At 37.4% G+C, this 23,946-nt stretch overlaps 1 protein-coding gene and 1 non-coding gene across 5 annotated transcripts in view; both read right to left on the bottom strand.

The window, feature by feature from the left end:
• UVRAG (UV radiation resistance associated) overlaps positions 1 to 23,946 on the bottom strand; it is a 319,155-nt gene that overhangs the window by 230,737 nt on the left and 64,472 nt on the right. For all 4 annotated transcript variants that reach the window (XM_043907751.1, XM_043907741.1, XM_043907747.1 and 1 more), the window contains one exon: positions 5,608 to 5,693. In XM_043907751.1, the coding sequence (XP_043763686.1) occupies positions 5,608 to 5,693 (86 nt within the window). The remainder of the gene's footprint in view (positions 1 to 5,607; positions 5,694 to 23,946) is intronic.
• Positions 8,503 to 8,609, bottom strand: LOC122703943. Its single transcript, XR_006343678.1, has one exon. It is a non-coding gene; the product is annotated as a U6 spliceosomal RNA (small nuclear RNA).

The following is a 23,946-nucleotide window of genomic DNA, read 5'->3' as shown; positions in this document are numbered from 1 at the left end:
TTCCCTGTAACCTGAAGAACAGTTTGAATTAATCAATTAAAACAGCATTTCTTATCTGCTAAATAGACTTGATATGTAGCCGTCATAGGACTAATACAAGGATCAACAAAAAGAGGATTCTTGTCTAAAGGAGCTCTCAGTTTCTGGGTGATAAGCAGAGAGCAATTCAGACAATGAAGAACTAACTACAACAGTACGTGCTCAGGAAAGGCTAGCTACTAGTTGCTACTAGCTACTAGTGGCAGGAGGACTTGAAAGAAGAATATTAGTCCCTTTGGACTATTTAGAACCACGTCCTTTGAATACCAAATTAAGAAGGAAGGACTTTATCCTCTATGTGAGAGCTCAAAGATTTCTAAATCAAATGAGTGACAAAACTGATGTATCTTTGATCATTCTGGCAGCAATGTGGCAGATGAATTGTACTAAAGCAGTGTGAAAAAATAAGGTAGTAAAACATGCTGGTTATGAACACAAGCTCAGAAGCTAAACTAGGTTTAAATACAGACTAACATGAACCACTTGTATAACCTTGGATAAGCCACTCAACTGCTTTGTGCTTCAACTTCCTCATCTGTAAACAGGAATAAACATTTCTAACCACATGGGGTTGTTGTAAAAATTAGAAGAGTCAATTCATATAAATCTTAACATAGTTCCTAACACAAAGGAAATGTTCAATAAATAATAGGACTTTCCTGGTGGTCCGGTGGTTAAGAACCCACCTGCCAACACAGGGGACATAGGTTTGATTCTTGATTCAGGAAGATCCTACGTGCCGTGGAGCAACTAAGCCTTTGTGATAGTTACTGGGCCTGTGTGCCTAGAGCCTGTGCTCCATAAGACAAGCCACCACAATGAGAAGCCCGCATGCCACAACAAAGAGTAGCTCCCGATCACCGCAACAACAAAGACCCAGCACAGCCATAAATAAACAAGTGATTTTTTAAAATAATATATATTAATTGCATGAAAGAAAAACTGAAAGTAGGAAGATCAGAGGTCAGGAAATAGTTCAGGAAAACAGAGGTGAGAACAAAGAAGGGTATGCTCACTAGTGAGCCTGAGATGCTGATGCTACTACTAGAGAAACCAGGGAAAACAAAAGGAAGAGAAAGATCAGGCCAGTGTATGGAGATTAAGCCAGACTTGTTATGGTTGAGGTTCCTACAGAACATGAAAGTCTACTCGTTCCTGGAAACTACAGAGCAGAAATCAAAAAGAAAACTTGGAACTAGAGACATAGTTTTGAGAGCTATTAACATGTGGCTGTGGTGGTTGAAGTTGTGGTAATTAAAAAGAGTCCTTAGGGAGAAAGAGTAATGCAGGATCCACAGGACCAAGAGCTCCGGGATCACAACAGAATCCACAGTAACTCCAACATAATGTCAGTAAGATGGAGAGGAGACAACATAGCCCTACGAAACAAACCCTTCCTTCAAGTAGTTTTCAGTGCCATCAGGGAGACAAGACATGCACATGTTAAATAATTTTTATCATGACTGTTAGACGATTAACAAAAGTAATTCTAAAAACAGAGGTGGTAGGCATTAGAATGGCAAGAACAGAAAGGGAAATTATGCCAAAAATTGGAAAACCTAGCAGTAATATATACAGGGAACACTGGAACAGAGAAGAATGCTAACTTCAAGGTGGAAGAAGTCAAGGGGGAAATGAAGACTATTATTTATTGAATGTCTACTATGTGCCAGTAACTGTCCTATGATCTTTTAATCTATTTTACCTTCTTTAATTCTCATGTCTATGAGAGCAATATCACCCCCATTTTATAAGAACAGTTTGAGGCATACCAAAGTTAAGAAACTTGCCCAAAGTAACTTGGCGATTTAGGACTGGAACCTAGATGAAGGACCAAAGCCCATGGTTTCTCCACCATACCTTCATTTATTAAACAGGTAAAAGGAAGCCATGTCAAAAGAGAAGGAAAAAAAGAAAGAAAACTATACTCAGAGAAAACAATTAGTCTCGCTTAATTTAATACAATAGTTACCTTTCTGAGGAAGTATGAAAGGGAAAACAAAACAAAAACGTTTTTAAACACTAAAAATAATCTTTCAATTCCAGAGGACAGGTAGGATTACAGCCATCTGCTTGCTTCTAGACCTGTCCCTCAGGTCTCTTCCATACTACCATCATGGTTAGAATCAAATTCACTCCTGAGCATGTCACTCCTCTCCGTGCAATCTTTCAACAACTCCCTATCACCAACACAGTAAACAATAAATAAAAAAATTTTTAAATCAACAGATCCCGAAAGAGAAAGCTGTTTATAAACTCATTAACCTAGAAGGAATAATAAAAAAGAGAAGGAAAGTTAACTTCTAAATTAAAGGCTCACTTATAATTCATACATCTACTTTTCATACTTCAAAACTGTAAAATAAAGGAAATTTCAAATGCCAGTTAAAGAGCAACATTGACACCTTGTGGTGAACATCCTAAAGTGTGAAATGTGACAACGAGTGAAGGGTCTCCTAATTAAATGTCTGCTTACATGAAAACTAATGCTTAATCCAGGGATTTCCAAGGGCTAGGAAGCAGAAATCAGTTACCATCACACATACCGAATGTAAATTTGGAAAGATCTGCTCTTTTTTGGTAACACTGGAATTAGTCTAAATTCCTAACTGTTGGCAGAAGAGTAAAACCTCAGGTCATTGTTTTCCTACAAAATGTGGTACAACACATCCATCAGAAGGGGCTATAATGCTAGCTAGGGTCATAGATGTTCTAAAAGCAGCCTTTACCTAGTCAAAATTTCCTACTTTTTTGTATGACATTTACAAATAAAAGGTGGGACATTATCAATTCATAGCAGCTACCAACACAAAAACACAGTGAGAGTTACTAACAGTAGACGTGGGTTCTAACCCTGACTCCAAACAGTACTGAGAATTTTGTGGAGTAAGTCATATTAAAAAATTCAGACTCTGTATTTTCACATAAAATCACAGATCGAGAAGTAACAATTAAAAAAAAAAAAAAAAGAAATCATCAGGAAAGAAAAAGGTATATTTTAAAAAATTACTCCATCCAGGAACAATGTTGCCTGAGTTAAGGAGGGGAAACAATGAACAAAATTAATTAGCACCACATTAACTTTCTCAGCAATCACTTAATATGTATCTCATGATAAGAACAGTGGGAAAAGAACTTTTAATTAGGCAGATACATGACAATTACTCTGAACTGTGTGAATTTGCAAAGAAAGTTCCATTTTACTCATTAACATTGACAAGTATAATTTAAAGTTTCTAGCTCCAGAGTAACTTTCCGGGTTCAGCCAATTTACTTGACAAACAGACATTAGATTTGGTTCAGAAAAAAGTATATCTGTGTTACCAGCTACAAAAGATTTACATAAAGGTGATGAGCAGGCAATTATTAACAAGGTTATTCTAACTGCTGACACACCTAAGGAATCTAGAAGGCACTCCAGAAGTGAAACTCCCCAGAGACATTTCATTGCAAGATCAGTGTTAATTAACTGAGCAACTACCAAACTAATTTTTATGATTTTGAATTTATGGAGGGCTCTATGACTTTCAGAAATTTTCTCTATCATTATGCTACATGCACCCAATAACCACCAGTCTAGGATAAGTCAGAGCGTGAAAAGGGTTTGCAAATTTTGTTTGCCAGATAACCTTCATACCAATCTCCAGTCTGGCTCTTTCTTAGTGTGTGTCCCCTCAGCTAAGTACTGATAAGTAATTGACTGCCCCTTGGCCTCAGCTTCTACATGGAAGACAAAAGCTGATCCCTGATGTGGGAACACAGAAAACTTCTAGGATAAAAAGGTAACAGATGTGAAAATGCTTGTAAATTAAACAAACTGTAACACCACTGCTTCTATATTTTAGAACATCAAAGAGGTTAAATGAATTAGGATAAATCAAGGATAATTAAAATCACAGGCAAGTCAGTCAACACATTCTTCACTATACCAAGCTGCTTCCCAAGATTCCACAGTCTTTCTTCAGCTCTTATTCTCCTGAATCATTACTATACAGAGCTTTCAGGAAAGGAAAGTGAAGTTGCTCAGTCATGTCCGAACTTTGCGACCCTGTGGACTGTAGCCTACCAGGCTCCTCCGTCCATGGGACTTTCCAGGCTAGAGTACTGCAGTGGATTGCCATTTCCTTTTCCAGGGGATCTTCCCGACCCAGGGATCGAACCCTGGTCTCCCGCACTGCAGGCAGACGCTTTACCCACTAAGCCACCAGGGCCTTCAATACCCCTTAAATCTCTGTTTTCTTAGATTCTATGATACCACCTTTCCCAAATTCTCTTCTTCTCACTGACTCTGTGTTCCTTTTGCTTTTAACTTTACTGATTTCTCTAATAACATAATAAACTCTCACACTTCAAAAATATCTTTAAACATAATAGTATCTATAACTCTCATCTTACTGAGGAAAATAGGCCAAGAAATATTAGTGGCTTACTCACAATTCAAACTATTTCTGTGCATCCCTCTTTTCAATACTTAAAACTCAATGTAATCCAAACTGAATAGGCTCAAAATAAGAGCAATATATTTTGACACAACTTGTTTTCTATCTCTACCATTCAATTACTAAATTCCGTCCATTCTGGTACATATCCTAAGAAGTCAAAGGATCTCTCAGGTAAAAATCAAAAGACATCAAATGTGTGTGGTTACTTTAGTTGAAATCATTGTCTCTTAAGAGCAATTTACATAGTCCATGTGACCAAACTCTCTATCATTCTGTATAACAAGATTCAAGATTTGCAAAGGAAAGGCTCATTTAACAACGTTTACAAAATAAACAACCATCCAATTGGACAAGGGTTCAATCATCTTTCTGGACTCTTCCTCCAACAGATATATAGAGGATGTCTAATGGTCTGAAATTTATGATGTGCTATGTAAACATTAGGAAAAGACTGCCAAAATCGAGTTTCAATGAACCATCTGTCTGAGTAGGGTGAACACAGGTTGAGTGTCACTGTTAACTTTATTTTAAACTGCATTTATTTTGGTAGCCTGCCTCCTGGGAAAATGTCCTTGATGATCTACCACACTGAAAATTAAAACCAAATTTAAAAATCTTAAAAAATTAAACCCAGACATTATGAAAATACAGAGCTGAGGCAGTTAAGCCTCTGAGCACATGAGCTTCACGCAAAGCTCTTTGACTTGCCAAACATGATTCTTTTACAGCAGGTCAAAACTCTAAGCTACGTCTAGGCCTATTGCAGAGCTTTTCTAAGTAATGGCATCATTGTTACAATTTTGATAAGTCTAAATTTTATACCTCTGGTTGCTGTTCTTTATAGTGCAGAAGACCGGAAACAGCTCATGTCCCTACTTTAAGATCACTAGCTTCCAATCATTCTCTCCCACTGTCCGCAGGAAAAAAATGGCATTTGAAAGGCTTTGTAAAAGAGATAAACTTAAATAACTGTAGCTACAAAATTTATGAACCTCTCACTAAAAAATGCTAAGTCTGAGTAACAGCTTCTAAAGCTCCCATACGTTTCCTCACACTGAAATGTCACAAACTCAGAATGAGGAAGATTCTTTAGAAAATGCAAGAGGACTCTTAAGAAGTTTCTTACCGCAGCAAAGAGAAGACATCATAAGAATTGCGAACACAGTTCTGATCCACCTGAAGAAGAATATTCTTCTGGACATTTGAATAACCCTAAAAGACATTTATCAACAAATTAATCAAAGTAAAACAAAATATGTGTCCATATTAATCATGATGTTTGTCTTTTTTAAATTATGATTTAATAATAACTCAGTAGGTTCAAATCATTAAGAAATTAAGAAACACTTTCACATAATTGAAGTTTAACATTTTAGGCAAGTGAATTTAAAATAAATTTCTTCTAATATTTTCCCACAGAAACAATGTTTCACATTATAAATTTTGGTAAACTTCCCAGCGAAACCCCAGAAGTCTTTTTAACATATTATGTGGCTGAAGAAGAGTATTAACAATAATATTTCAAGTATGCCTAGCCAACATATGTAATGTTTTTATGGGAGAAAAGGCATTCCAAGTTTTAATTAGGAATACCTGAAACAAATAATTCCACTCAGTGGTGTTAAGGTGTTGGGAGCAAGGCTGGTTTCTACAGTGAACATAGCACAATTTCTTAAGAACAGAACAGCTATCTGGCATTTCAGAAAGGCAAAGTAAATAGTAGTTAAGAAAAAAGGACTCTGGACCCAGACCACCTGGATTACAACTTAAGCCCTTAACACACCAGTTCTGTAAGCTTGAGCAAGGCACCTAACTTCTTTCAGTTTAACTTTGGTTTCTCATCTATAACATGGAGATGATAATACTATCTACCTCACAAATTGTCATGGGAATTAAAAGAGCTAATATTTGTAAAATCAAAGGTATGTAATAAGCACTGTATGCCTGCTATGATGCTAATATAAGCATTTTCCAAAAATTACATTGCTGCAGATATTAAAAAGGTTATTAGGAGAATATCATGAAGAACTTCATGCTAACAAATTTGACAACTTAGATTAATTAGACAAATTCAGCTACAACATGCCAAAATGGATAATAGCTGAGTAATAACTCTATAACTATTTTTAAGTGAATAAGTAGTTGAAAAATCTTTCCACAAAAACAGTCTTGGTCCAGGTTGCTTCACTGAATTATATCAAATGTTTAAGAAATAGCATCAATTTAGTACAAACCCCTTCATAAAACAGAGTGGAAAGGAACAATTTCCAACCACATTTCTGACACTAAACCTTATCTCTCTCTCTCTCTCTCTCTCTCACACACACACACACACACAGATAATTATAAGCCAATATCCTCATGATTACAGACACAAAAATCTTAGCAAAACATTAGAAAGTTGAACCAGAAATACATTATAAGGATAAAACAACAACACTTAATTTTGACTGAATTTATTTTAAGAATGCAAGAGTGGTTTAGTATTTAATATCAATCAATTAGCAAATAAATGAAACAATCATTATAAATCTACCCTTATGGGTACACAATAATAAAGATGTAATGTGATGATAAAAGTGGGGGAACAGAGCCACAGAGAAGAAAAGTTTTATATAATACTAACACTAATATTAACTTTAGCTAAACTTACAAATTAAGATGTCAACTATAACCCTTGGGGCAGACACTAAGAAAATAACTAAAAGATGCATAGTGAAAGAAAAGAGAAAGGACTCAAATGTTATATGAGAAAATAACTAATACAAAAGAAGGTAGTAATGGAAGAAATGAGGAACAAAAAGAAATAAGAAAACAAATCAAAGAATGGCAGAAGTCCTTCCATCTGTAATTACAGTAAGTGTTAATGAATTAAATTACACTACAATTAAAAGGCAGAGATTGGCCAAATGGATTTTCTTTTTAATGATCCACAATATGCTATCTACAAGAGATGTACTTTAGAATCAAAAACATATAAATAGGTTGAAAATGGAAGGATGGAAAGATATCCTATGTAAGTAGTAACCAAAAGAGAACTGGAATGTGTAAACTAATATCAGACAAATAGACATTAAAACAAAACAAATGACCAAAACAGACATTATGCAGTTTTAAAAGGATCAAGAAGATATAAATGATTATAAACATACATGTACTTAACAACATATAACAAAACATATGAAGTCAAAACTACAAAACTAAAATGAGAAACAGCAGAAGTCAACATCCCACTTTTAACAATGGATAGCACAACCATAAAAAAGAGAAAGAATGAAACAAAAAATATCAACAATACTATAAACCAAATAGACCTAACAAATGTATATAGCATGGTCCACTCAACAACAACCATACAAATATTCTCAAATGCACATGGAATATTCTTTAGGATAGACCATATGTTATCACAAAGAAAATCTCAATAGATTTCTAAACACTGAAATCATACAAAATATCTCTTCTGATCACAATGTAATGAAACTAAAAAACAGTAACAAAAGGAAACTTGGAAAATTCACAAACTGCAAACTAAACAACATACTCTTAAATGACCAGTGGGTCAAAGAACAAATCATAAGGTTAATAATTAAATGCTATGTTGCATAAAAGTACAACATATAAAACACATAGGATACAGTGAAAAAGTGCTCAGAGTGATAAGTGCAGCTGTAAATTTTACATTAAAAAGAAGAAAAAGGAGAGAGAGTTCGAATCAGTAACGTAATCTTCCACCTTAAGGAACAATAAAAAGAAAACCTAAACCCAAAGTAAGAAGGAAGCAAATAATAAAGATTAGGGCAGAGATCCTGGCAGCTCATATGGTAAAGAGTCTGTCTGCAACATGGGAGATCCAGATTTTTTTTTTTTTCATTTATTTTTATTAGTTGGAGACTAATCTCTTCTCAATATTGTAGTGGTTTTTGCCATACATTGACATGAATCAGCCATGGATTTACATGTGTTCCCCATCCTGATCCCCCCTCCCACCTCCCTCTCCATCCCATTCCTCTGGGTCTTCAAAAATATGGAATGCTTCACGAATTTGCATGTCATCCTTGCACAGGGGCCATGCTAATCTTCTCTATATCGTTCCAATCTTAGTATATGTGCTGCCGAAGTGAGCACGGGAGATCCAGATTCAACCCCTGGGTCGGGAAGATCCCCTGGAGAAGAGAATGGCAGCCCACTCCAGTATTCTTGCCTGGATAATTCCACAGACAGAGGAGCCTGGAGGGCTACAGTCCATGGGGTCACGGAGTCGGACACGACTGAGCAACTAACCCTTTCCATGAAATATAGAATAAAAAACAATAGAGAAAAATCAATAAAACTAACTTGGTTCTGTGAAAAGAGCCAATAAAACTGACAAACATTAAGCCAGACCAACCAAGAAAAGAGGAGAGAACACTCCAATCACTAAAATCAGGAATGAAAGTGAGAACTTTACCATTAATCTTATAAAGACAGGAAATATTAATTATATAAGAATACTATAAGAGCCTCTTGATGAAAATGAAAAAGGAAAGTGAAAAGGTTGGCTTAAAACTCAACATTCAAAAAACTAAGATCATGGCATCCCATCACTTTATGGCAAACAGATGGGGAAACAATAGAAACAGTGAGAGGCTTCTTGGGCTCCAAAATCACTGCAGATGGTGACTGCAGCCATGAAATTAAAAGACGCTTGCTCCTTTGAAGAAAAGCTATGATCAACATAGACAGACATTACTTTGCCAACAATGGTCCGTCTAGTCAAAGTATGGTTTTTCCAGTAGTCATGTATGGATGTGAGAGTTGGACTGTAGAGAAAGCTGAGCACTAAAGAATTGATGCTTTTGAAGTGTGGTGTTGGTGAAGATTCTTAAGAGTCCCTTGGGCTGCAAGTAGACCCAACCAGTCCATCCTAAAGGAACTCAGTCCTGAATCTTCACTGGAAGGACTGACGCTGAAGCTGAAACTCCAACACTTTGGCCACCTGATGTGAAGAACTGACTCATTGGAAAAGACCCTGATGCTGGGAAAGATTGAAGGCAGGAGGAGAAAGGGCCGACAGAGGATGAGATGGTTGGATGGCATCACCAATGCATCACCGACTCGATGGACATGAGTCTGAGCAAGCCCCAGAAGTTGGTAATGACAGGGAAACCTGGCATACTGCAGTCCATGGGGTTGCAAAGAGTTGAACATGGCTGAGCTACCGAACTGAACTGATGAACAATTGTATGCCAAAAACTCAGGGAACCTAGACAAAATGAAAATTCCTAGAAAAACAGAAACTCACAAAAGTGATTCAGGAAAAAACAGAAAATCTGGACAGATCCACAAGTTGTCAAAGAGTTTAGCTAGGTTACTCCATGGTATCACCGCCTTGACATCCATTTTGTTTGGCCAAGTAGCCTTTAGGGACCTTACACCAACACTAGACCCCTCTTTAGGGAAGTGCATGCCCTAGATCGCAGGCTGCAGAGTTATAAGCAAATGTAGATTCTGTTAATACTTGTGATCAACAGTCTCCCCTGCTTCCCAGGACCTGTATGCTCTACATGCCCCTTAGATAAAAATCCCCATGGAGCTTACCAAATCCCTGCTCTTTTGGTTTGAACTAAACAACCCACCCAAGCCCAGGAACCCCAAAGCACTCTACAGACAGACTCTAAAAAAGACATATGTCCCAGATCCTCCATTTCTCTGTCTGCACTCTTCCTTGACCTCCCCATGTGGCCACTTCAAAGCCTTCTCAATAATTCCTCCAGAATCTATGAGTAACAAATGTCTCTATTTCAATTTCTCTTGTGGTTTTCTGTGCTCTACTCAACAAATGTTAATTTAACAAAGTTATAACAAAACTAAATAAGTTAAATCAGTAATTATAAAACTCCCAGCAAAGAAAAGCCCAGAACTGCATAATTTGGCAAAATCTACCGATCACTTAAAGAGAAAATAACACCAACCCTTCTATAAGTCTTCCAAAAAATGAAAGAGGGGGAAATACTTCTTAACTCATTCTATGAGACCAGTATTACCCTGATCCCAAGCCAGATAATAACATCACAAGAAAATTATAGACCAATATCCCATATATATAAAAAACATATATACATACATTATAGAGAAAAAAATCCTTAACAAAATACCCTTGAACAAAGAGGGGGTGGGAGCAACGACCCCTACATGGTTAAAAATCCACATATAACTTTACAATCAGTTCTCTGTACCCACAGTTCCATATGCATTGTTCTGCATCGATGGATTTGACCAACTGTACATTATGTAGTACTGTAGTTCAGACTTATTGGCGGAAAAAAAACAAACCACATATTAGTAGCCCTGCCCAGTTCAAACACACGTTATTCAAGAGTCAAATGTATTAGCAAAGCTAATCTGGTCTAGCAATTCTACTTCTGGGAATATACCCAAAAGAACTGAAAGCAAAAACTCAAAGAAAGAGAAATTTGTACACCCATGTTCATAGGAGCGTTATTCACAGTAGTCGAGGGGTGGAAGTAACCCAAGTGTTCATCAACAGATGAACAGATAAAATATGGTATATTCATATAACATAATACTATTTATCCTTAAAAAGGAAATAAATTCTGACACATGCTGTAACACGCATGACCCTTAAACACATTATGTTAAGTAAAACAAGCTAGTGACAAAAGGATAAATATTATGTAGTTCCACTTATTTAAGGTACCAAGAGCAGTCAAATTCATAGAAACAGAAAGTAGAAGGGTGAGTACCAGAGACTTGAGGAGGAGGGAGATGGGGAGTTATTACTTAAAGGGTAGATAGAGAGTTTCAGTTTCACAAGACAAAAAGAGTTCTGGAGATGGACAGTAGTGATAGTGGTAAAACAAGGTGAATGTCCTTAATGCCACCAAACTGTACACTTAAAATGGTTAAGATAGCGAATTTTATATTATGTATATTTCACCACAATTAAAATAATTTTCTAGAAAAAGATTTATATACCAGGAACAAATGGTATTTACCCAAGGTATGTTAAGCTGGTTTGATAAATGAAAATCAAGTCAACACAACATATCAAGTTGAAGAACTCATATTTCCCAATTCAATATTTGCTACAAAGCAATACTAATCAAATCAGCGTTGTACTGGCATAATGACAGACATATACATCAATGAAATAGAACCAAGAATACAGAAATAAATTCATCTATCTAAGTCAACTGATTTTAAACAAAGGTGTCAGGCCTGAGAAAGAACTGTCATTTCAACAATGATGCTGAAACAACTAAATGGCCACATGCAAAAGAATAAAGTTGGACCCATCCCTAACACCATATACAAAAATTGCAACTAGGATCAAAGACCTAAGTGTAAAAACTAAAACAATAAAACCATTAAGGCACCTAATGGTTGCCAACCCTAGTATACTGCTGTTGGGAACATAAAGTGGTCAGCAGCTATGGAAAAAAGTTTGGCAATTCCTCAAAAAGTGAAGCATAGAATTATTATGTCATCTAGCAATTCCACTCCAAGGTATAAAGCCAAAAGAACTGAACACAAATTCTTGTACATAAATGTTCACAGCAGCACTATCCACAACAGCCAAAAGGTAGGAACAAGTCAAACATCCATCAGTGGATGAACACTATATAACCTCGGAGGTTATCTATAAAACCTCGGATTTGCCAATGGATTCTTAAATATGACGCCAAAAGCATAAGCAACAAAAGAAATAATAAATTGGACTTCATCAAAATTAAACTTTTGTGCAACAAAGGACACTATGAAGAAAGCAAAAAAAAAAAAAAAATCTAAAAAAAGGGAGAAAATATTTTCAAATCATGTATCTGATAAAGGTCTAATATCCAGAATACATAAAGAAGTCTGACAACTCAACAGCAAACAGACAACCCAATTATAAACTGGGCAAAGGACTCAAAGAGACACTTACAGAAAAGATATACGAACAGCCAACAAGCACATGAAAAGAAGCCCAATATCACTAGTCATTAGGAAAATGTAATTCAAAAATCACAATGAGATTCCACTTAATATTTTGTAATAAAAATAAAATTTAAAATTTGGAAAAAACAAAAAATAATGTTGGTAAAGCTGTGGAGAAATTGTCAACCCTAGTACACAGCTGTTGGGAACATAAAGTGGTCAGCATCTATGGAAAAAAGTTGGTCAATTCCTCAAAAAGTGAAGCATAGAATCACTATGTCATCTAGCAATTCCACTCCAAGGTATAAAGCCAAAAGAACTGAAAACAAATTCTTGTACATAAATGTTCACAGCAGCACTATTCACAACAGCCAAAAGGTAGGGACAATTCAAACATCAGTAGATGAACAGATAAACTCAATATAGTATATTCATACAATGGGATATCACTCAGCCAAGAAAAGTAGTAGTGACACATGCTACATTTGGATGCACCTCAAAAGCACTAAGCAGCCAGACATAAAAGGTTATGTATTGTATGATTCCCTTTATATTCAATACTCAGAATAAGTGAAACCGTAGAAAGAAAAGCAAGTTGGTAGTTGCTGGGGGTTGGGGGACACAAAATGGAGAGTGAACACTTAATGGCATTTTCTTTTGCTGTGATAAAAATGTTATGCAACTTGATGGAGATAGTGTTTGCACAACATTGTGAACGTTCCCAATGCCACTGAATCACACACTTTAAAATGCTTAGGGAATTCCTTGGTGGTCCAGTGGTTATAACTCGGTGCTTTCACTGCTGGGGCCTGGGTTTGATCCCTGGTGGGGAAACTAAGATTCCAGAAGTTGTGCAATGAAGCCCCCCCCCCACAAATAGCATCAATTCATGTTATATAAATTTCAACCCAATTAAAAAGAGAGACAGTTGGCTATGAAATAATCTACATGAGGGCAGCTGAAGAGACAGGAGACAATCCTATAAATGAGCTACGCAAAGACACCAGAAATAAACTTAAGATTCTCACGAGAAATGATTGGTGACACTCCACTTAGCTGTTCTTATTTTATGTAAAAAGCTGCCGAACATCTTTTCTACTAAAAACTTATCCACACTCACATACAACTAAAAGCAACACATTATAGAAAGAATTCTGCGTCTTAATCCACTCTGCCTATCATGGAAGTGAAGAAAACCACTTAACTCCTCTAGGTCTTAGTTTCTTTAACAATAAAATGAGATGAAACTACTACTAATATAAACAATGATAAACAATAATAGCCAAACACAAAGTAACATGTATGAGCATTCACAGTATTCCAGGCAGTGTTGCTTTTCAAGCTAAATGAATGTTTTATATTAACATTAAAGGTTAACATACATAATACTCACGAGACCCTGTGAAACAGGTACTATTCTTATCCCCACTTTAAAGGTAAGGAAACTGAGACACAGGGAGGATTAAGTAGAAGAGCCATTCAGTCTGGCTCCACAGCTTGTGTTCTTAATGACCATGCTTTACTTGATCTCTAAGACCTTTTCCAGTTCTCAAATTCTGGGTCCATGTACATTTAAGGCAACTCAAGGACATTATTAAACCCTTCTGCTTCAGCCACAACTCAGCAATTAACATTCTTGAAATATGCTAAGAGCCTTGCTCTGAATGACATCTAACGTCACCAGATGTGCAATCCCGACAGACTTCTGATGAAGGATCATAATGGAAAGAAATGGCTCATTTGTATCTGGTTATCTGTGTGAGATACTGCCAAGTGCCAAAGAGCCCTGAGGAGATTTACGTGTCACTCAAAATTCTCCTGAAGCCAGGCCTAACAATTCGTTTTCAAAGAAGCAAAGAGGATAGGCACCAGTCTGGGTGAGCGCCTGTTAAACTGCTCAAGGAAACAGATAATTTCACATACCCAAAGACCAACAGTAATTCCAGGCAGATGATCAGGTGTGTTTCTAGATCAGTGATCTACAAACTTTCTCAGTCAATGGCCAGATTGTAAATATTTAAGGCTTTGCAATCCACATCATCTCCATTGCATACTTTTCTTTGTTTTTGCCTTCAAATTCTTTACAGATGTAAAAACCATTCTTAGCTCACAGGCCACATAAAAACATGTGGGGACTGTAATTTGCTTATCCATGTATTAGATCACTGAATATGTCAACTTTTAAAATGTGTTACTGTATGTTTTGAGAGTTGTCAGCTACTAAAACAGTCAAAGACAATCCTTTATTAAAACTATAAAAGTTCTACTAAAATAATCCCGTGGACAGGATAACTGTTTATGAAGTAAACAACAATATACACATACACCTATTCATTTCAGTGTTTACTGCATATCTAATACATACAAGATGTCAGGCAATTTCTATCATCCTTATAAAAGTATACAACCGAATAAAGTATATAACCCAGTTAAGGTTCCAAGTGAAATAAAATTGCTTGTGAGAAAGGTTAAAAAGAAAAGCTATACGAGTTCCAGTATGGTAAAGATTCCACCTAGTAGAAGCAGAAACATCAAAGGCTGCAGGGGTAGCAATACTTGGGATAGATTAACAAGTACAGAAAGCTGAATGGCAGTGAAGGAAAGTCCCACACAGAATGAACACCTTTAGCTGAAGCATGGCAGTGGGAAAACATAAGCTGTATTCAGAGAAAATTAAACAGTGGTCCAATTTGTTCAGCTCCAATGATGTCAAAATTACTTGGAACACCACAGGGGAAAATAGTGGGAGATACAGCTACGTGACAAGGTACAGAGGGCCAGACACAAAGCCTTGAATGTCACACTAAAAAGTGAGACAACCTTCATAAAGGACTCATGAAAAGTTTCCGACAGTGTAGGACAATGATCAAAGCTGCATTTAAGGAAAGTTACTCTGGTAATGACACATATGACAAACTAGAGGAAGCAGAATGCCCAAACACCCGTTAGGAGGCTATTTTAGAAATCCACATGTACTACAGGGAATGAGAACTCAAATTCTGAAGAATAAAGAAGACAGACAGAGAAAAGAAGTAAAGATAAAAGCAGAGATATACCCAAAAGTACTATACCACTGACTGAATTTAGGTTGACGGAGAAAAGGAAATTAGGTCAGAGATTTGGCCACATCTAGCAGACCAGAAGTAACTCCATACAACCTTTAAGCAAAGGAATAAAAAAAAAAAAAAATGAAAGTATGCTTTAGGAATAAGATTAATCAGGCAGTGGTGAATCAGACAAAGTGGATACAAAGAGACCAGAGCCACAGGCTCGCCAGGAAACTACTGCAGTAATCCTGCCTTATGAAGGTGCCAGGCTGAGCTTAGATCATGGCAATGGATATGGAAAAGCAGCCAAAAATGAGTGATTTCAAAGAAGGACTCAAAAGAGTCCAGGAGCTGAATGAATTGAGTGGATAAAAGAAATCAATCAAGGCTAACTGCAAAATTTGAGACCTCGATAAATGGAAAAAATAGTTAATAAAAATGCAAAAAAAAAACCCCAAAAAACTGGAAGGGAAAGCAAACCTGGAGAGAAAATTAAAGAGATCCATTTAAAATATAATAATTTGCAACAGCAGATGTCTATGAAGAAGTGGTCAGAAACTATTTAAACACAGATGAATGAGAATTTTGAACAACATGCTATACAACTGATGACAATGAAACAGTATATCCCAGCAGAGGTTTAAATGATCTGCTACTACAACATTCATTCACTCATTCAATAAGTATTTGCTGAATCATTACTACATGCCCGGCACCATGCTAAGCACTAGGGATAATTCATTTACAGATACTGTCCCTGCTCTTACACAGTGCACGGTCTAGTAAGAAAGAGAGTTGAGTAAATGCGTAACCAGAATATAACTAGTTAAGGACGGCGACAAGAAAAATGAAAAGCAAGGGTCTATGAGAGTACACAGATGGGTGTCCAAACTGTACTTGGGGGTATGTCACAGAAAACCATTCTATGGAAAGGAGGTCTAAGCTCTAAAACTGAAATGGGTAAATTTCAGCTTTTTAAGAAACTGTAATGGGTGGGGTGCTTCAAAATCAAGAATTAGATCACTGTAAGACCTTACAAGTCCATTAACTACTCTGAAATGACTTGCATAAGAGGGACATGATGAACATTTTAGAAAGATAAATCTGGCTCCAATGTCAAGAACCAGGAAAGAAACAGATGTTTAGTAGATTCAAGTAGTGATTCAAAAAGTAACTCAGAAAAAGAGAGGAGCATTTAGGATGACTCCCTGCTCTGACTTGAGAAAATGTATGCACAACAGTACATGCACTGAACCAAGGAATACAATAAGGATGGGGGAGATCAAGCTCAGTATAGGAACTGTGGAGAGTATGTTTCTCTGAGATGGTTGGATGCCGTCACTGACTCAACAGACTTAAGCTTGAGCAAACTCTGGGAGATAGCAAAGGACAGGGAAGCCTGGCGGCCTGGCGTGCTACAGTCCGTGGGGTCACAAAGAGTCACACCTGACTTAGCGATTGAACAACAATGAGTCTCTGAAACACTCAAGCAATCTGACTCAAGTCTAGATATATGGAAGTACTGACTGGAGGAGTAGACTTGGGAGAAATATGAATCACCCAGACACAACGTGTTGATGAGAAGACAAAAGGTCTGAGTGGAAGCCTGAAGACAATACCTTAAAGGCCCCAGCAAAAGCCTGCCCCATGGGACTGATGGTAGACTATATATGGGTATGTGTGTGTGTGTGTTCAGTCACTCAGTTGTGTCCAACTCTTTGTGACCCCATGAACTGCAGCCCACCAGGCTCCTCTGTCCATGGGATTCTCCATGCAAGAATAGTGGAATGGGTTGTCATTTCCCACTCTAGGGGAGTTTCCCAACCCAGGGATCAAAGCCATGCCTTCTGCATTGGCAGTCGGATTCTTTACCATTGCACCACCAGGGAAGCCCTAGTAGACTATATACATTACTCTTAAAACTGTTAAGTGAGCTCTGCAAAGAGTCTCTCTTCTATTTACTTAGGGAGAATAAGGAATCATAATGAACAGTGGGGAAAAAAAACTGGGGCTCATTCTACTACTTGAGCACATTTTCAGATATAGTGAGCATACTTTTTCAAAATTTAGTATTTATTTGTATGAGGACAGGGAAGCTTGGTGTGCTGCAGTCCATGGGGTCACAAAGAGTTGGACACGACTGACTGACTGAACAACAATAATTTGTTCAACTCCTCCTAAAATGGCTACCTGAAGAATCAAAAGAAAGCCTGTGTTCCTATGCGTGTATGTCAGTTTGGACATCAACACACTTTTAAGTGTCACTAACTTTAAACTGAGGAAAATGTGCATGTATCTCTGTCAAGCACCTTCAAGCCTCAGACACCCACTGCCACTGAGCTCTGACGAAGCCCAGATGCTGAGCTGCTGAGGAGGGAAAGTGAGACCGCTTTCTCGACACTGAACCTGAGCTGAATATGCAGACTCCCCCAGATCTGGTCTGAGGTTTGAGACAGCATATGTTTTCTTCTTCAAAACAGAAGCAATGAAAATAAGAATAATGTTATTAAGCAAAGATATACAGATCCTGAAACTAAATTTTTTTAAAAATTCAAGTCAACAGGGATGAAAAGGTTCTTCTTCACAAGTATGAACTGAAGGTTCACACTTCACTTTTTTAAACTACTCTCAAAAAATGATCACAATCATAGTCTCACACTCCAAGTATGAAATGGATTAAATGTCACCAATACAACTCCGTAACAAGAGGGTTGATAGTGACCCTGCTGAAGTAGCCATCCTTTAAGAGAAAAGTATACTACAGAACAGAGACAGGACCCATGTGATCCTAGTGGACCTCATTCACTCAAGAAAAATATCTTCTAAGCAAAGTCTATACCAAATCCTGGGACTAAAAGAATGAGTAAGACACAACCTCAGCCCTAAAGAAGATTACACTCTAACAGGAAGAAGGACATACACACAGTTACTGTAATTGTGAGAGAAGAGAGAAGTGAGAGGGAAGAGAAGGCAACAGTGGTATCATGTTATCTAGGTGAAAAAGTCGAAGAAAGGATTCCCAGCTTTCTAGAGAAACAATTTAAATGGAAACTGACTCCGAGAGGGGAAAATTTTTTAAAAAAAGTCAAGAATGCCCTCACTACAAATCTAAGACAGAATAATAAAGATGAGTTTACAAAATTTAAACAAAGTTTTCAACTCTCTGAATCCCCTGGTAAGGATGAGTCTGGAGTTCTGTTTCTGTTTACTTTCTAAGAACCTAAAACATCTACATGAAGAGCCGTGCTTGGCTTTGAATTTTCCAGTATTAAAATTCTGAAAAGCTCAAAAATTGTGCTAAGGAGACAAGATCCTCCAAATTCGTAACAGGAAACATGGCATTTTCCCAGATTATTCTCTGGCTTCAATGAAGAGAGAGAATGGGGACCACACTGCAGCAGCAGGATTTATAAATATGAATTACAGGATGAGATGATTTTCCAAACATCTGTCAGAAGCTAATCTGATCCAAGAGTAAAGGGGGCGGGGGTGGGGGGTGGGGAAGAGGGACTCAGAGGAAAGCCAAACAGACTAATGTGTGGAAATTTTGTGGATTTTGGTGGGTTGATGGCCTCTTGGGCATTGCATGCCCACTCTACAATGATAAATACCCAAAGTCTGTACAATAATATACTTTATACCATTCAGAGCACTTATGTATGTACCCTCATTTGACCTTAACAATGCACATAGTAGATATCTCTAAGTAAATATAAAGAAAGTGACATGGTACTTTGACATGCTCTGTGAAGTAGGAAGAAACCTAAAGACACCACGTAGCATAGTTGTCAAGAGGCTTTTGAATAAATCAGACCTGGTTTCAAATCATTGTTCTGCTACTTACTAAGTCAGGCTATGGTTTTCCCAGTAGTCATGTATGGATGAGAGCTGGACTATAAAGAAAGCTGAGTGCCAAAGAACTGAGGCTTCTGAACTGTGGTGTTGGAGAAGACCCTTGAGAGTACCTTGGATTGCAAAGACATCCAACCAGTCCATCCTAAAGGAGATCAATCCTGAGTGTTCATTGGAAGGACTGATGCTGAAGCTGAAACTCCAATACTTCGGCCACCTGATGCGATGAACTGACTCATTGGAAGAGACCCTAATGCTGGGAAAGATTGAAGGCGGGAGGAGAAGGGGATGACAGAGGATGAGATGGTTGGACAGCATCACCAACTCGATGGACATGGGTTTGGGTAAACTCTGGGAGTTGGTGGTGGACAGGGAGGCCTGGCGTGCTGCGATTCATGGGGTCTCAAAGAGTCAGACACAACTGAGCAACTGAACTGAACTAATCCTGGATCAGTAGTTGAACATTTCCTTCTAGGATACTGTATCTATAGAATGATGATAACTACCTCAAGGAGCTGTTATACAGATCAAATAAAACATGAAAAGTACATAGGATAGTGTCTGACATATAGTAGGTACTCAGTAGAAACTAGCAATGATAGTTTGCAAAAGTTCCATGTCCACCTGAGTAATACTGTTATTAGGATACCACAACAGCTCAAATAATTCAGAAACAAGATTTCACCCTGGACTTAAACTGAGCTCAGATACCTAGAGGTTTTATTAACAAAGTTATTAATTATTAACTGTTATTAAAGTTATTTAATTTAATTAAAGTTATTCATTAGAAACAGTCCCTTAGGATCTGTCTGGTCTGTTTCTTGTATTTCATAATCTGCTTGAGGGGGCAGGGTGGGGACAGAGCTCTTCAAGGAAAACTGAATAAAATGTGTATAAGAATGAGCTATTTTTTGCGATCCTCCAACCTTTATTTGATGACATACTGAGAGATCTGGGTAGAAATTATACCATATCCCTTTCTCTGTTGTTAAAATACAGGCAGTACTTGACACACTTAATCCCCACTCCTGAAATGTTCTGCTCTAGTACCATGTGGGACGTGCTTTGGAAACAAGTTAGCATCCATGAATTTGACCAGCAAGAGGAAATAGCCATCTTTTTAATTTCTCAGTTCTCTAAAGTTAACTAGACAAAAATCTCTTTTCAAAGTTTCAGCATCTTCAGTTTGAAAACAAAAATACTAATACTTTGCCCACCTGAGTTGTTATAAGTTAAAGACAGTATCTTTAACAGCATTTAATCACAAATAAAAGGATGGAAGAAACCTCAAAAAGCACTTAAAAGAAGAAAATCATCTATTCATCACTTTTACACAGGTGTCATGGTATAAAGAAGAAGAGCATACCTAGAAAGACAGAGATCTATGTTCTGATCCTGGTTCTGCCACTAACTCATCCTGATTTCCTGGTCATTCATTTATTCCCCAAATACTTACTGTTAGCTGCTAGATGCCTGCAGCTGCTACTACTACTAAAACTTCTAATAGTAGTCGCTCTGCCTTCCCTACAGAATAATTTATAGAGTTATGAAAGTATGTAATGATTTACATTACTTTTGATATTATTATAGCTATGTCTACGTTACCACCTAAAGCATGAAACTACTCTCCATGTCAAGTTCAAGAGGCTCTCTAAGCCTTAGTTTCTTTATCTATGAGATAAGAGCGCTGAGTTAAATAAGCCTAATATTCCCTCCAGCATTAATCAGCTGATAAGAATTTTTTTAGTTTGGAAATGAGGAACCTAAAACTAAGAGAGGTTAAGTGATCTGGTCCAGGATACACAGTAGCAGAACAAAACTGGGATTAGAAATAAGGTTTTCTACTTAGTAAAAGTATCATGCCTTGACCAGTATAAAATAAGGAATTTCCATTTGTACAGGCTCTGAAACTTGCTATTGTCCCTAAATCTTCAAACTCAGTTGGACTATGTACTTGAGATGATCAACTCATGTGGTTGCATTTGTGAAATTAATCACCAAATTGTTATTTCAATCTCCTGAGCGTGTTTTACTCCAAAAAGATTTGATCCTTTTTATTTGGATTCTTGTTATCCAGTCACTCAGTCATGTCAGATTCCTTATGACCCCATGGAATGCTGCACGCCAGGTTTCCCTGTCCTTCACTATCTCCTGGAGTTTGCTCAATTCTCCTGTTTCAATTTTTTTTTCCCATTAAAATGAGAATGCACTGCCATCTACTGGACTCTGAAGACATTGCTGCTACAGTTTTTTGTCAGAACAAGAACTCTTAACAATTTAAAGCTTTTTATACTTTATCAATAACATAATAGTCATTACGACAATATAAGTTATATAAAAATAAAACTCCAAAAGTTGAGGCTAGGGATAAGGTAGGGTAAGAGAGGAAAAATACTATCCCTTTGAGATTTTTAATCTCAATTATTGCTATGACAGTTCTAAATATAGCAAGCATTCACCTGCATTTGTTAACAAAGTGAGCCCCTCCTACATGCTAGGCACTGTTCAAGGGACACAACTGCTGACAGAGTGGTTAAGTATTAGAGATGCAATCCCTCTTTTCATATGGTTTAGAGACTACTGAGGAGTGGTGTCCATACTGAACTTTCCTCATGTGCCAGGCTCATAATATACATTATCACCTTTAATATTCAAAATAATTTATGATGAGGAAGACATTGTTATCTCCATTTACAGACAAAACAACAAACTCAGAGATGACTCAGTTTGCCCAAAATCTCCCTCATGGGTAAGCAGAAGTAGTGCCTGGAATTCAGCTCACATCAATCTGACTCCAACACCCATATTCTTAACCCCCAAGAGTGTCCATTCACCCAAGAAGCTGTCAGCATTCTTCCAAAAAGAAAAGTTGTTGTCAAAAAGAAATTCAGATAATGATAACTTTACATATCTGTATTAAAGGTAAAACTCCTGCACAGGGATCTGAAAAGTCTCCAGCTTACTGGATCAAGAGCTGGCCCAACAGCCTCTCATTCCCCATGCTCCTCCAACTGCCCTCCCAGTAGCAAAATCCACCTGGGAAAGATCTCTCCCAGTCACCTAGCCTGATTCACCAACCTCTTCCTAAGGTTCTCTTCAAATTAGTTACTTTTCTGCTATAACTGTGTTAAGATCCAAACAACTGACATCAAAAATAATTTTTCAAACTAAATCTATTTGTAAACTGGAGCTCTTCTGGAAAAAAATGCTACTTTATCTCAGGTAAAAGAATAAATGTTGGTGAGTCTGCACCTAACATTTCCGCATCCCAGAGTACTTAGTTTAACGATGGGCATATAGTAGGTACTTGATATTTGCTGACAGAAAAAAATCATGAATCATGTTTATAACTAAAAATAGATTTTTTATTACCATTTATTCAATTATTTTTTTAATTTATTTTTATTAGTTGGAGGCTAATTACTTTACAATATTGTAGTGGTTTTTGTCATCCATTGACATGAATCAGCCATGGATTTACAAGTATTCCCCATCCCGATCCCCCCTCCCACCTCCCTCTCCACCAGATTCCTCTGGGTCTTCCCAGTGCACCAGCCCCAAGCACTTGTCTCACGCATCCAGCCTGGGCTGGTGATCTGTTTCACCCTAGATAATATACATGTTTCGATGCTGTTCTCTCGAAACATCCCACCCTCGCCTTCTCCCACAGAGTCCAAAAGTCTGTTCTGTATTTGTGTCTCTTTTTCTGTTTTGCATATAGGGTTATTGTTACCATCTTTCTAAATTCTATATATATGCGTTAGTATACTGTATTGGTCTTTATCTTTCTGGCTTACTTCACTCTGTATAAGGGGCTCCAGTTTCATCCATCTCATTAGAACTGATTCAAATGCATTCTTTTTAACGGCTGAGTAATATTCCATGGTGTATATGTACCACAGCTTCCTTATCCATTCATCTGCTGATGGGCATCTAGGTTGCCTCCATGTCCTGGCTATTATAAATAGTGCTGCGATGAACACTGGGGTGCACGTGTCTCTTTCAGATCTGGTTTCCTCGGTGTGTATGCCCAGAAGTGGGATTGCTGGGTCATATGGCAGTTCTATTTCCAGTTTTTTAAGAAATCTCCACACTGTTTTCCATAGCAGCTGTACTAGTTTGCATTCCCACCAACAGTGTAAGAGGGTTCCCTTTTCTCCACACCCTCTCCAGCATTTATTGCTTGTAGACTTTTGGATAGCAGCCATCCTGACTGGCATGTAATGGTACCTCATTGTGGTTTTGATTTGCATTTCTCTGATAATGAGTGATGTTGAGCGTCTTTTCATGTGTTTGTTAGCCATCTGTATGTCTTCTTTGGAGAAATGTCTGTTTAGTTCTTTGGCCCATTTTTTGATTGGGTCATTTATTTTTCTGGAATTGAGCTGCAAGAGTTGCTTGTATATTTTTGAGATTAATCCTTTGTCTGTTGCTTCATTTGCTATTATTTTCTCCCAGTCTGAGGGCTGTCTTTTCACCTTGCTTATAGTTTCCTTTGTTGTGCAAAAGCTTTTAAGTTTCATTAGGTCCCATTTGTTTATTTTTGCTTTTATTTCCAATATTCTGGGAGGTGGGTCATAGAGGATCCTGCTGTGATTTATGTCAGAGAGTGTTTTGCCTATGTTCTCCTCTAGGAGTTTTATAGT

This window comes from Cervus elaphus, chromosome 1, assembly GCF_910594005.1.
Source record: "Cervus elaphus chromosome 1, mCerEla1.1, whole genome shotgun sequence".
NCBI classification, from domain to species: domain Eukaryota; kingdom Metazoa; phylum Chordata; class Mammalia; order Artiodactyla; family Cervidae; genus Cervus; species Cervus elaphus.
This window is presented reverse-complemented; position numbering and strand designations above follow the sequence as displayed.